Here is a 16261-nt window from a genome sequence, read left to right on the forward strand (position 1 = left end):
TTATATTTATTAATTTCTACAATAATTGGCTTTTTTTGTTTGTTTTTGATCTTTCTATATAGTTTTGGGACACAAATGAGGATTGATTCAATTAAATTACATTAAAGTTTTATGATTTTGGTTTTGAGAAATTATTTTGATTGATTCCACGAAAACCCAACCGAAAAATAGAAAAAGCGGAGAGCTAGCTCAAGCAAGGGAGAAAATGGAACAATGGACCATTACCTAGACCTTGAGCTTACAATCTCCAAGCTATTCAACAGAACCACGATAAGTTATTTTATCAGGTTTTTGGCATGTTTTATGATCAGTTTGTGAAATCGTTTAGCCAATTAGGGAGAATTTGAAGATAATTTGAACTTGAACTTCTCTGATTAGTTTGTGAATTCTTTAGCCTAATTAGAGAGAATATAATTTAATCTTATCAGGTTCTCTCTGATGAATATGATTTAGCTCTTTATCAGGTTCTCTCTGATCAGTTTGTGTAAGCTTTTAGCTAATCAGGGAGAATATGATTTAGCTCTCATAAAGTTTTAAAATAATTCGAACTTGAACTTCTCTGATTAGTTTGTGAATTCTTTAGGCTAATTAGGGACTCTTATCAGGTTTCTGGATTTGTGAAGAACTTGAACTTCTGATTAGTGTGTGAAAACTTTTAGCTAATTAGGGAAAATATGATTTAGCTTCTTACGTCATATCCGGTGGTTAAATATTATTGAAATTAGCTTATAGATTATTGAAATTAGCTGCTTTATAGTTTTTCTAATTTGATTGTTTTGTCCACCAACAACATGGTTGGTGGTTCCATTGTCCAGTCTAGGACCAGGTGGCTTGAGGCTAGTGAGGTTATCCGAATTATGGAACTATGGAACCAACTCATTGTCTCTATTCCCATTCCAAGAATTCCGGTTCCGTCGGACTCTATCTCTACAGGCTAAGCCAGTACCGTGATACAAAGTAAGTAATTTCAATTGCATTACTTTAAATTATGAATCATAATTTCATAATTTCGTGTTTTTAAATTCAGCATGTGGCAACACCTTGAACGTGGTAATGCCTTAGGTGTTGCCATCCCATTACACAATCGTAGCCTGAATTGTACCGAGGCCCAAAATCTGCTGGAGGACAACTATGTGAGACGTGTCATGCGGGCATCTACTAGTCGGTGAGTTTTTATCTTTTTTACCTCTTCCTCAGTATATATATCTTTTAACCTCTTCCTCATTATATATATATTTTTTACAGCTTTCGTTGGTTGGTGGTGGTCCAATTATCAGGGTTCTGCGGTTATGGTTGGTTGGAGTCCACTAACCAACCAAGCAATGCAGCAGTCCTAATGGTGACTTTAAAAGACTAGACATCCTTGAACACATGTCATCTCAAAAACAGAGCTATTATTAACTATGCTCTTTCATCTACAAAAAAATGATAATGAAGAACACATTCAAATTAGGACTGCTGTTTAGTTTTTTGCTTAGCATGTGTTTCTGTCGTTGGTTGTTCACTATTTTTGTTTTGAAAACCTATTGCCCCATTGATTGCTTGTCGCAGGTTGCGGTGGATATTTTGATTGTTTATCTGTGTCTGTTGTTTATATATTCCATAAGATAAGACCACGGGGGTGTACCAAATGTTTTCTTACAAAACTTCATTATGCTTATACAATTTAGTTTTGATCTAAATTCTATGTCTCTGCTGCATTGCTTCACGGTTTGATCACCCTTGACATAATTAGATCAAGGAAGAAATTCCTGCAAAATATTTCTGATATATTTGGTCCTGTGAAACTGATCCAACTATGAGAGAGTTTACAAATCTGGTGCTTTAGCTCTACATGTGGTTCTTTTTTTGTTCCCTATCAGAAAATTCGTAATTAAAGTGGTTTTGTGAATCTTAGTCTGGGCAAGGGATCCTACTTACCCTTTATATTTTTTTTATCCTAAATCACCACTAGGCAAAGGAAGTTGTGAAAAGCCAACGGTTTATCCGACAAGGTCATTGTTTTGCAGAAAGGTGCGATATAAAATGAATGTAAAGGAGAACTTGGAGTAGTCTTTACTTCTGTACAGCTTCTTGACACTGAGATAGATTGCTTGGATGAGACATCTAAGTTCATCTTCTGTAGTAATGCTTCTTTTCTTGGTAGTGTAGTAGAAATCGACAAGAAGAATTATGGGTTACATGCTCTTGTATGAGGTTTAATTATTTCCTTATCTTTGTATACATATAACTTTACGTTGATGTCTGAATGATATAGGCTACCATAATTATTATTTTTCCTTAATCCTCCTTATTGATTCCCGTATTATGTTTTCTGATGGTGATGTATGTAGAGTATATATATGCTGGGAAGTGTTATTACAGCTAAAGATCGGTGGTTGAAGCCTGGAGCTGTCACTTGCAACAGTATGGTTATGATCCCTTCAAATATTGTGGTCACAGTCTGCTCTAATGACTTTAGGGAAAGAAGGCAATATTTGATGAGTTAAGTTTGTACATGGCACATATTTTCACACCATGACATTTACAGTCACAACATAGATTTTTTGGTGCAATGTGTATGGGTGATGTTTCGCACAAAAACGAACATTCAGTTTCACACAAAACTAGCATCCACCATCTCCCAGTAATTGCAATCTCCATCCACCATCTCACACCTTAACTCCACTTCCTCATCAGTTTCATCCTCCTATCTCACCAACACGGTCGCCACAGAACAAAGCCACCACCAAAACCCCTCCCCATCCCAAGATTCTACAAATGTCGATACACCCCAGGGATAGAATAAAAACATTTTGTATAATTTCTGATAAGCAAAAAAAGCTGTGTAATTAAACAAAATAGAAACAAAATGACGATAACTGATTGGTTCTTCTTGTTCATAGGGACATTGCAAAGGAAAAACAAAACACAAAGCGAATAAAAATAAAAAGAGAGATGCAAGAAAGGAAATAAGCTATGATTTGACTAATCAATAGAGAGTCTTCTTCTTCATCATCATCATCTTGGTGCTTGTTGGTTGATCCTCTTCTTTTCTTTCCTTTTTGAATCTTGCAATTTGGTTGATCTGAACTAAACTTGGGAAAAGAGAAGGAGAAGTGACTAGTGGGCAGCATTCCGCAAACTCGCTGAAGTTGAGAGCTCCTGGTATGTAAGGCACAGCTTCTCCAAGATGAAATTTCTTAAGGTAGCCATTATCTCCAATGACGTAGGCAGAGTCCTCGTGGTTTCCTCCTCCTCCTACCTTTGGCATCACTCGGAGAAACGATTATTATGCGGTTTTCAAGAAACGATTTTGACTGTAAATGATTTCATGATTTTGACTTTGTTTTCTCGGAGAAACGATTTCAAAATTTGACTGTAAATGATTATTATGCGGTTTTGAAGCGAAACACACGTTATTAGATCCAAAACCAAAATTTTAAAAACAAAACCCAAAATAAACGATGTTCTCTAGCTATTTTATTTTATCTGTGTGTTCGTGGGTGGTGGGTGGATTCATTTCCACATTTTGGGCTTCTTATGATTCGGACTTGAACATGTGAACGATAATCATGGGACGTTTACAAGTTACTACATCCATACAGCAAGTACTAAAACGAAAACCCCCAAACACATAAAGTCGTTATACATGTGATTGATCATTGTTTCACTTTTGTCGGATTAATAATTTATCGTAATTCAATGTTTGATCAGGACTGGCCATTTTCTTTTCGTATCTTGTTTATGAAAGATTGATTAAACATGCATATTACAAAGTTTATAGTGAACAAAAGAAAGTTTTAGTATTAAAGTGTTCATATGTGAGAGATTCACATCTAGCAAGTGTTGAGAACTGTCCTACTAAATGAAAAAGAGAGGGTGATTTGGGCAAGATGCATGTGACGTGAGTGGAAAAAAGAAAACAAAGAGAATCTAAAATATTGAGTGGCAAGACGTAAAGTGCCACCACGTACATACACATCATATTCAGCCTCTTTCGTCATCCCCAAAAGGCTTCCGACAATACAAATTAATGTGCATGTATATGCGAATCTACTTGTACAGTTATACAACATGATTTATAAAGAAAAGGTGTATGATAACGAAAAATATGTGTGATCCACAAAGACTCAGATCCACTCGTTTCCGTACTTGTACAACAACATCTATCCTAGTTATTTTCCGTTAAATGTGTGTTGAGAAAAAATACTACTCCACTAAGATGTAATACAAATAAAATCTTCGAGCTGAGCTACACACTTACGAAAAGTTGTTTAAAACATTTAAGATTAATTTTAGTGGTTACGTTGGTTTTCCGTAGACCGTTCCTAATAAAATCGTCGATCGTTGAAGTTGCTGTGTAAAGAAAATGACAAAGAAACAAGACAAAAAAGAAAAAAAAAAAGAAAAAAAAAACACAAGAGTAGTTTCTTTTCCAATATGTGAACGCAAGACGATCAGCATCCACATATTAACATATCTTGACATTTGATGCCAAAAGAAAAACATATAAATTTCATGGTAGATTACGTATATAACTAAATTTATAGAAGCATTCTTGTAAAATATCACTAACAATAGTTAACAATATTTATTTCACCTCTCATGGATGCACTAATTAACGATATTTACTACCATCATCCGGAACCATATACTAACATGACATATACAAAATAAAATTTCACAATTATAATTTATGAAAGATATGCATGAAACTATATGGTTTGTGGCAGTTAAAAAGTGTTGGAATTACTCGAAAATGAAACTAGGCCTCTTATTAGTTATAACCAACGGAACAATAACACGTCACCTTTCCAGTTTGTGGAACTAATGATTTCTAGCCCCAAAAAAATAATCTAAAGTAAGGAAAATAATAAGAGGTGTTTAATTTAGCCACGCCCGTTTAATTTCTAATTTCTTGTCACTTTATGTTTTCTATTTGATAATAATGGCCATTAATAGAACAATCCTCTTCACAAGCCACAACGAAAGTTAAGTAGGATTAGTTTCACTTTCACCGGTGATAAAGGATATTAATAGGGATGTTAACATCGAATCATATCTTATCATATGGCACTATACTTTGGTGATTTTTTTTTTTTTTAACTAAATACTTTGGTGAATAAATGCCCATTTTTTCTCCACATTTAAAATTCTACTCTTGACCAAAAGCATACAATAACTTTTTAGATAATGAAAATTACAAGTGATATTATATGGTGCCCATTAAGCTTGAACAATGTATGTCTAATTTACACTTGGTGTAACCATAGTATCATATCCAAGTATCCACAATTGTATATGTGTCTATCACCATTTTCAATTTTATATATTCTCACGAAACTTTCTCCGTTTAACCGTTTAAAGTGTCATGTAAACAAATTCCATCAGCAACTTCATATTATATTGAAATTAACTATGTTAAAACGAAAATATCCTAGTAGTAAATTTTAGAGGACTAATAATATTCTATATAGTCTTCATATTTCTCGTTGATCTTTATCCAGTCATCATTGCATTTACAAGTCGGGGGGGGGGGGGGGGGGGGGGGGATATTTGCTACTTGCTATGATGGAAACTTTAATCTGTTGGACCAAAGTATCGCATATTCCTTAAAACCACATGGAATATAGAGGTAACGTATAACATTAATTCTCTATGATCGATACATCTCTTTGATAGTTTATGGAAGGAAGTGTAAAAATAACCGGAAAAACAAACGAGGGAGACGTTAGAGTTTAGACCATCGCCCACTGACCAAGTCACTTATAATAGAATCCAGATATTAAATCAATTTTCGAATTTTAAATACAGAAAGCAATAGATATTTGGTAATTAAATGGCCAATAGTAAGCAAACTATTCACCTTCATTGTCTCCTATTTAAAGCGTATTCCGCTTCTACTTTTCAACATGCACACACTTCAAAAACAAAAAACAAAAAACAAAAAACAGAAACCAAGTTTTTTATTTTTTCCAAGGATGTAACTAGAATCTTCTCCTCCTCTACCTCCTCATGTGATGCTCATATCATTCCCGGGACAAGGCCACGTTAATCCTCTTCTTCGTCTCGGAAAGCTCTTAGCTTCAAAGGGTTTACTCATAACCTTTGTCACTACAGAGTCATGGGGCAAGAAGATGCGAAACTCCAATAAAATCCAAGACCGTGTCCTCAAACCGGTCGGTAAAGGCTACCTCCGGTTCGATTTCTTCGACGACGGGCTTCCCGAAGACGACGAAGCTAGCAGAACCGACTTGACCATCCTCCGACCACACCTCGAGCTGGTCGGCAAAAGAGAGATCAAAAACCTCGTGAAACGTTACGAGGAAGTGACAAAACAGCCTGTGACGTGTCTCATCAACAACCCTTTCGTCTCTTGGGTTTGTGACGTGGCTGAAGATCTTCAAATCCCATGTGCAGTTCTCTGGGTTCAATCTTGCGCCTGCTTAGCTGCTTATTACTATTACCACCACAAACTAGTTGATTTCCCGACCGAAACAGATCCCGAGATTGATGTCCAAATCCCTGGCATGCCTCTCTTGAAGCACGACGAGATCCCTTCTTTCATCCACCCTTCAACTCCTCACTCCGCTTTGGGAGAAGTGATCATAGATCAGATAAAACGTCTTCACAAGACCTTCTCTGTTTTCATCGACACTTTCAACTCCTTGGAGCAAGACATCATCGACCACATGTCAAATCTCTATCACCCCGGCGTTATAAGACCGCTCGGACCGCTGTACAAATTCGCGAAAACGTTAATTAGCGATGACACCAAAGGAAACATCTCTGAGCCAGCGGATGAATGCATGGAGTGGTTAGACTTGCAGCCTGTTTCCTCCGTTGTTTACATCTCGTTCGGTACCGTTGCTTACGTGAAACAAGAACAGATAGACGAAATCGCGTTCGGTGTGTTGAACGCGGACGTTACGTTCTTATGGGTTATTAGGCAACAAGAATTAGGTTTCAACAAAGCGCGACATGTTTTGCCCGAAGAAGTCAAAGGGAGAGGGAAGATCGTTGAATGGTGTTCACAAGAAAAAGTTTTGTCTCATCCTTCGGTTGCTTGTTTCGTGACTCACTGTGGATGGAACTCGACGATGGAAGCTGTGTCTGCCGGAGTCCCGACGGTTTGTTTACCTCAGTGGGGAGATCAAGTCACTGACGCGGTCTACATGATCGACGTTTTCAAGACGGGAGTGAGGCTAGGCCGTGGAGAGGCGGAGGATAGGGTAGTACCGAGGGAGGAAGTGGCGGAGAGGCTGAGAGAGGTTACGAAAGGAGAGAAAGCAACGGAGCTGAAAAAGAATGCTTTGAAGTGGAAGGAAGAGGCGGAGGCGGCGGTTGCTCGCGGAGGCTCATCTGATAGGAATCTTGAGGTGTTTGTGGAGAAGTTGGGTGCCAAACCTGTGGCTAAAGTACAAAACGGAAGTCATAATCATGTTCTAGCTGGATCAATCGAAAACTTTTGGAAAAGTCATTAAAGTCTTTTGGTCTTTTTGTTCCTGCAAATCCTTAATTGTGTACTGTGTTGTATGCATTTTCTTAACTTCGTTCTTTGTTTCGTGTTTTTTTTTTCTTTTTTTTTTTTTGGTATGTATGGATGGGTATAGGAAAAAGTCATTAATACTTCTTGGAAGAATGTCAGACTGATCACGCATTAAATTATATAATGAATAGTTATTATTTTCTAGTATGTTGCTATATCGGGAAAGAATATTTATATTATGAATAGTGAATAATTTTACAGATTTATGAATGACTTTGGGTAGATATATGATGTGGTATGATCTCTACCATGGAGATAAAATATACTAAAAACGTCTGAATAATATAATCTTTATCCAATAAGCCGACAAGAAAAGTATCTAATTAATCAAATTTAAAGGCTTGGGATATTTGTTTATGAATAATTGGACTGAAAACTGCCATGAAATTCAAATATTACAAACATATGCAAAGAAACAAAATTTGGATTTTGCTTACTCTAATAGAAAAAAATTATTGCTTCCGCATTTTACAACTTTGAAAACTTCAGAATCCCACATAACCGCAGGATTATTTACTAGCGTCTCGTCCTTATCGTCTTGACTCTTTCAACTTAACACTATTTGTACTGACAGAAATGACACGTGATGCATAAATGTCTCCATGCTGTCAAAGTGTCAATTTCAAACGGTTACAAAAGCTTGTCTTTAAATCTACCATATCAGATGTTTTTTTTGTTTGTTTGGTAGGGATATAAAAATTTTGTTTGGTATACTATACACATATCATAGTAGATAAAAAAATATAATATAATCATCGATATTTAGATAGTTAAAAAACAATGCAAAATAACGTAAACGAGAAAGTACAAGAAAAAAAAGTCTTTATTGTTTTATCTAAAGGAGTAAAAATATACTACACACATGACACCTATATCCCACACTATGATGAACACCGGTGGTTGTTAACTGCGTGACTGGTGACTGGCGAGACTCCAGCCGACGTAGAGCCTTTCAATGGTACTGTTGTAAATAAAAAAATAAACCCTAAGATACAGTACGTTTTAGAAGTTGCAGGATGGGATTTCATATCCATTAATAGATTTGACAATTAAAGTTTGAACTACGTTAAGAACAGCACGGATTGAAATTCATGTTATTTATATTGTAATTTTTATATAAAATATAATTTATATGTTTATTTTTAAAAGTTTTTTTGGATAAAATATTACGCAATAAAATCATATGCTAAATATGATGGCTTGAAAAAAGACACATATTTTGTAAGTTTTATATTGTTAATTATTTTAGATAAGTACATGTACTATAACACTGGTTAAATTTTATTTTATACAAAATTTTGTATATTTTATATTTTAAAATATGTTGTATTAGGTTATATATGTGAAGTTATTTCAACAATGTATATTCTACATCATGACTTGAATGTCATTATAAGACATAATTTTGTAAATTTGGTTTTAAAAAAGCAAGTTATTATATTATGAGTAATTTAATATATTGTTATACTTTTTGTTTTAATATATCTGGTTTCTTGAAATTATTTCATATTATAGTGACATATTATTGACATTGCTATAACAAATCAATTTAGAGTGTTTATAGTTTCTATCTTTTATATCAAGTTTCAATATATTAAAAATATTTCAAAATAAATTATTTAAAGTTTATTATATTATATAAAATTATAAAATTCAACAAAAAATATGAAATTGAATTTAAATATTCAAATTTTGACCCGTTACTCAGTAAAAATTTTAGTTCAATAGATATTATTTTTAAAGAATATTATTACTAAAGTTTGAATATGTTATAGATTGAACAATTTCTATTTGTTTTTAAAAATTCAACTTATAGTATATCCGGAAATAAAACTATTTTTAATTGTGAAGTGACCTTAGTGCAGTGGCCAAAGGTAAGTCATTAATGCACAAGACACCATCACACCCGAGATTGAGTCCCACTTCCTACAAATGTAGGGATTTGACTAATAGACCGGCCAGTTGTGGCCCAATGGTTGATAAAAAAAACTATTTTTAATTATAATAAATAATATGATAATTTATTTGTTTCATAAAATAGACTCATATATAAAAATGAGAGGTGAAGTATAATAATAATTAACAAATTAATATGTTAAGTTAGATATCAAAATTTTTTATTTAATGAATAATTTAATAAAGGAAATTAATATGGTAAGTTAGATGATATGATTCTTTAGAATATTCTCTTTAACATTTTCGGTATAACCTTAAAAATAGATATTATTTTTAAAGAATATTATTACTAAAGTTTGAATATGTTATAGATTGAACAATTTCTATTTGTTTTTAAAAATTCAACTTATGGTATATCCGGAAATAAAACTATTTTTAACTGTGAAGTGACCTTAGTGCAGTGGCCAAAGGTAAGTCCTTAATGCACAAGACACCATCACACCCAGGATTGAGTCCCACTTCCTACGAATGTAGGGATTTGGCTAATAGGCCGGCCAATTGTGGCCCAATGGTTGACAAAAAAAAACTATTTTTAATTATAATAAATAATATGATAATTTATTTGTTTCATCAAATAGACTCATATATAAAAATGAGAGGTGAAGTATAATAATAATTAACAAATTAATATGTTAAGTTAGATATCAAAAGATTTTATTTAATGAATAATTTAATAAAGGAAATTAATATGGTAAGTTAGATGATATGATTCTATAGAATATTCTCTTTAACATTTTCGGTATAACCTATTTGTAACCAATTAATCTATTATTAATATATAACATATTTGTAACTAACTTATTAAAATTATGTAGTCTACAAAACAATGTTGTGTACTTCCATTTTAATATAAAAGGGATTGTAAGAAATTATAAAAAGTAAAAAACAGAGCTATTAATTCGAACGTCACTATATAATACTATTATTAAATACTACAATATTCCTACTGTTTTAGGATTTGAGGTGGTATCTATCTTAACATTTTTAGATATATTTTTGTGTCAATTTTTTTTATCTTTGTATTCAAACAAATCCCAACTAAATACTCTACAGTCTTTACAACCAAACACAATCATTTTCTTATTTGATAATATTAATTTCAAATTTCCTAAAATCTATCTATCTAATTTAAAGCAATATGTTAGATTAAAATAGAATTATCCTTTCACTTTTATTTAATTATTTGAATTACTATTTAATACATAAAAATTTAGATTTTTTTCAGCATATGATGGGATTTGAATTTTTATAAACGGATATATTTTAAAAATTGTTTTAGGATTTTTGTAACCAAACTAGTATATTCCAATTTAGATTATTTTATATTTGAGTTATTTTAATATATAATGAATATTTACAATTAAAAAGTTAAAATATCAAGCGATGGAGTTATATTGTGCGAAGGATTTGGATCAATATGAATATAAATTTAATTATCATTAATTTGGTGCTACACAGATAATTTATTATTTCTATATTTTGCTAACATTATCAATATTTATCAATATTAGAATATTAGATATATTAAATTGAGTAATTTATGATAATGTAGAGAACAAATTATTTTGCGGTAAACTGCGGGTTAAATCCTATAATTAACAGTCAAATACAATTATACAATCTTACACTAAACAAAACTAACACATAAATATAACTTAAAATTTGATCTATCTTCAATTTAGTGTAATCCTCTTTTTTTTCAATTTATTGTAATCCTCAACTAACACATAAAAGACAGATTTTGGGGCTTTTCAATTTAGTATAATCCTCCTTTTTTTCAAAACGTCCGGTTATAATTCAAGAAACAAACTTGATTGCACTAATCGGACCATGCTTTAAATCCTTAATTAATGACATCCAAAGTAATTCTTAATTAATAACATCCTAAATAATTCTTAATTAATCGGAGTAGTTAATTATAGGGAAATTGTCATAAATACCACTAAAATAGGTCTTTGTTGCAAAAATATCACAATTTAGTTTTTTTCCCAAAAATACTACTAAAATATACTTTTTTCCAAAAATACCACATAATTGAACTAAAGTTTTAATACTAAAAACTAATTCCTAAATTCTAAATACTAAACCCTACCCCTAAAAACTATACCCTAAAACTAAATGTATCAATCCAAACCAAAAAAAAAAAAAATCTACATTCTTAAAAATATTTTTTTTTGTGTTTGTGGTAATTTTGGAAAAAAAACTTTTGTGATATGTTTGGAAAAAAAAAACTAAAATGTGGTATTTTTGGAAAAAACCATTTTTAGTGGTATTTAAAGGAATTTCTCTTAATTATAGATATATATTCCAAAATAAACGTATACAAAAATATATCTACCGAAAATCAGGCATTTAATCAAACAAAATGTTTAATCGGAAATTTTTATCCTTAAATTATCTCTACTTCAATGCTAATTTCCTCAAAAAATTAACAGCTTTTAACATTATTTTAAAATAATAGAAACAATAATATTATCTCCAATCAATTCAACCCAAACAATTATTTGCTTGATTTCGATACTCTTTCACTACCATCGAATTGGTCGGGGTTTTTCCGATTTCGTTTCTCCCATTGATAAGAACACTAAATTGAAAACCCCCAAAATCTGTCTTTTAAAACTTTAATTGTGTTGTGGACAAAAGAAAAAAAAACTTAATCTGTGTGATAAGAGTTGAGAAGAAACTCGGGTTGGTTTTTTATAGAGGGTCTGGTACTCTTGTTAGTTTAATTAGAGAATCAAGTTGGTTAGGGTCTGATCAATTTAATTGTTTTTGTTTTTGTTTTGGTTTTGTTTCAATATATTTTAATTACAATATAAAGGCTCATTATCAAAATCTATTAACAATGGATGAAATGAGGTTTACTACATAATTTTAAATTATGTGTATGTCACTGTGCATTATTTCAATAGTTAGTATATGTTCTTTAAATAATTTAGTATTGGTTATGAATAAAAAGAATAAAATATGTTTTATTATTTTTGGAGTATATTTTTGGTGTATTCCTAATTGTCGGGTCGGTTTTAATAAAAAAAATCCGATATGCATTAATCGGATCTTCATTTATTATTATCTTAGTCAAAATCGAAAACTTTCCTATTATTCGATAATAAATATTCGTTTTAAATAAAATCTATTAGTATTAAATACAAATTTTCTATATTTATTATAGTTAAAAATAGAAGAACTAATTTATTGATTTGAAATTATAATAACATATTAGAATTTATAATAAAATATTCTATTTAATTTCTTCAGAATGCATGGAATTATTGATTTATAAAACAAACAAAAAAACAAAAGAAATAGAGCGTAGTATACCACGAGATGAATCCTAATTCAATTCAGAGACATTATCCTAGCGACATGTGAGCTACATTCAATGCTGTTAACAGTGAGTCAATTCATTGCTCGCTCGTTGGTTACACAGAACAAATAAATGTGTCCCCGTTAAGATAACTATACCATATTGTGGTATATTCTGAATTATTGCCTCAGGAAGATAATTGATTGCACTATATGGGTAGACCAAACGGTCCAAATCGAAGTCATCATGAGAGTTGATAGATAGATATCCACAGAGGGGATGTGGTGGGTGGTGAGTAAGATGCGTGGCTCAAATAATTGTGGTATAAATGTCACAATCTATTTCCAGTATAATACATTAAAAACCTGATTTTCTTATCTTTTTTTTTTTTTCGTTTGATGGAATCCAATTACATAGATGTTTAAGGATATGAAAATTTCAGTGTTACTTTTACCAAAAAAAAAAACAAAAAAATGTGGTGTTATATTCTTGAATCTTCCATAACTTTGAGTAACATGTCACGAAATACTGAATGTATGTCGTATTGCTGAATAGTCTGCACTAGTTCGAGTAAATATATACAACTTCATGACTCATGAGATAAAGTCTTTTTTTGGGTTTAATCTGGTTGATTGAAATTTAATAAAATTTGTGTTGAAATCTAATTGAAGTTAATTAATTAGCTTGATCATTGTGTTTCAGTTCATTTTAGTTTTAATTCGATTTTGGTTATACTTGGCCCCCAAAGACTTGTAGTCTTGTTTGCTTTTCATAACCATTTTCTAATTTTTGGAATATACTGTGGTAAATGGACCTTTACACGTAAAATTAAAACAAAGAAGTGTAATTTATTGGAGCTAGGATCACCATGAAAGAGTACCAGTAAAAATATCTACATTAAAAAGAAAACTGAAATGACGCTGAAAAGTGTTTTTTCTTTTCTCATTTTTTTTTCAAGTGTTGTTGTGAGATTCATAGGTTTAAGATGAACGTCAATTAAAACAGAAATAAAAAAATGATAAGTATCAGATTAGCAATTATATATATTACTACGATATAACACACAAGTTCGTCAACATCAAGTCATCAAGCATGCATGCACAGCACATGAGATACAGAAGCCATAACAAAAAGAATATTTCCTTTGCATCCCATATTGTCATAACTCGTCACTAGAAGGAATTACATATCGTTTTGATGATGAGTACAGAGCTACATATCATTAATTGTTGGCTCCACTATAGTAATGACTAATGGGCAAAGAGTAACATTTAAGTTCCTTAATTACACGTTATATATCTTAGACTAGAATTTCACAAATTTGGGACTATTAAGACTCAATATTCCGAGTTCGAATAAAATTACGAATGTAACGAAGAAGTATGAATTTATATTTTTATATTTTTCTTATCAACGACACAAGTTTGAAACGGTTTTATTTGATGGAGTTTAAGCAAAATGAATAATGAAGATGATATCAAATCACCATAAATTTTTGTCATATTCCACAAAGAACTGAAGAAGTCAGTTAACAGTTAACATTGATTTCAAATGCTTCAATATCAAAAAAGTGAAAAACGTTACCAGTTTGTGTACACTCATCCAATGAATTTAGCATGGAATAGCAAGAATCACTAAATTTAAGTATAAGTATTACCAAAAAAAAAAATGTGTTCATCTTAGTGCGTGCTATTAGAATTCTCAAACATGTTTGCTCCAACAAAAATAACAAATTATCACTTTGGAGTCTTGGTTAGCCTTTATAGTATATAATATCATTTTTTCAAATGTCTAGAAATAAAAGTAGGATACCAACAAGATCCACATCCATCCCACCAATAACTTTAAAACATGTTTGAATATTGTCAAAAGCTAAGGAAACTTTCAAAAACATAATAGTGGAGTAGCCAGATATGTATTTCCTAAAGTCTATTTAAAAATATATGTAAAAGTTTCAGATAGAAAACTACCTTTATACGTATATATTGGTTAATCAAAGTACATATTCCTATTAGGTTAATCAACAAGTATATGTTGTATAAATTAACTATTCGTTTTTTCTAAAGTTGATAAGGAAATTTACAGCTAATGATTTTTTTTTTTTAAGCTAATGAAAGGTTATTGAATAGTTTACGCTTTGCAAAATTTTAAAGCATTATATTATATCTTGCCATCAAAAAGTTCTATATTAATATTTAAAATAAAACGATCAAAAGTCAGAAAAAAATCTCATTGCATAATACTACCATTCATGGATTTAAAGCTAAAATGAAAACTAAATATGTTCTAATATCATAATGAGCTAAAATTGTTTTTAATGTCGCTTACAAAAAATTTCAACCTAGTCTAACATATTTGCATAAGTGAATGCAAACAACAAAGACAAAATAAATTATGTATGTTTTTGTTGACTTAGATTTTATCACGTTTACAATCATTTTCAAATGGATTATTACTAGTGACTGAATAAAAAAAGGTCACACATTCAACGTTAAATATGTGCATTTCAAAAGTTTCAACATGTTAGATAAGTTGTTTTTGTTTTCAGTCTAAATTAATAGAAATTGCAATTAATATAATATTTTCTTTTTAAGATTTGAAAATCATCCTAGATAAAAATCACTTTTAGAACCAAATATATGTTTAGACGCTAATATATTTAGCAGAACATTTTCATTGGTAACAATTTATAGTTTCTATATATTTGATTGGTAACAATTTTAAATCATATAAATAAATTTCAGTTTTGACAATATTGTATAAAATCTTCATTATCTCAATTTTTTTTAAAAGTTCTTAATAAAAGGATTTGCGAGATTGATCGGTTTAAAATTTTAAATAACTTCAAGATTTTCCCAATCTTTTGAAGGTGCACAAAGCCTACACATGTTTCCAAATAAGAAAACCTATCTACAATTAAATCACATATATTTATTATCCTAGGGTTAAAAATACTCTCAATAATTTGTTTGGTATGTTCTCCAACAAAACATTATTGTTTATTAGAAGTAAACTCCCAACTTTGTAACATCATGTCAAATCCAACAATATTCTTTTTCCCAAATAAATCAAAGTAGTAATATAAATAAAAACAAATTAATATAAATAAATCAATATTTGAATTAGAAAGGGTAAAACATTTTCGATCCTTAATGTTGATTTGGAGACACTATGTGGGGAATTTAGTGGTATCAATGAATTATGATCGAACCCAAAGATGAAAACGAAAAGGAACCTTATATATTATTATTTTTAAATGCAATGGAACCTTTCACTTCAAAAAGAAACAAATTTAAATAAATAGATGACATAGGTTTTTAAAAAAAAAGATATAACAGTTTTTTATAGATATTTTCTAATCTAAAAAAACTGTATAACTAATTGAGTGATTTGTCAAAGATGGTCAATCATATATTCATATATGTATGTAATAGTTTAAAGGTGATTAATTAAAATGAAAATAATAT

General features: G+C 30.8%; 1 protein-coding gene across 1 annotated transcript; it reads left to right on the forward strand.

Moving 5' to 3' along the window:
- Positions 1-5754: 5754 nt before the first annotated feature.
- LOC104766052 (UDP-glycosyltransferase 84A2) lies at positions 5755-7678 on the forward strand. The gene has a single exon (XM_010489867.3). It carries the CDS (start codon positions 6003-6005, stop codon positions 7464-7466), a length of 1464 nt encoding a protein of 487 aa, XP_010488169.2. The 5' UTR covers positions 5755-6002; the 3' UTR covers positions 7467-7678.
- Positions 7679-16261: the final 8583 nt, after the last annotated feature.

Source organism: Camelina sativa, chromosome 19 (genome assembly GCF_030686135.1).
Source record: "Camelina sativa cultivar CO46 ecotype springtype chromosome 19, ASM3068613v1".
NCBI lineage: Eukaryota > Viridiplantae > Streptophyta > Magnoliopsida > Brassicales > Brassicaceae > Camelina > Camelina sativa.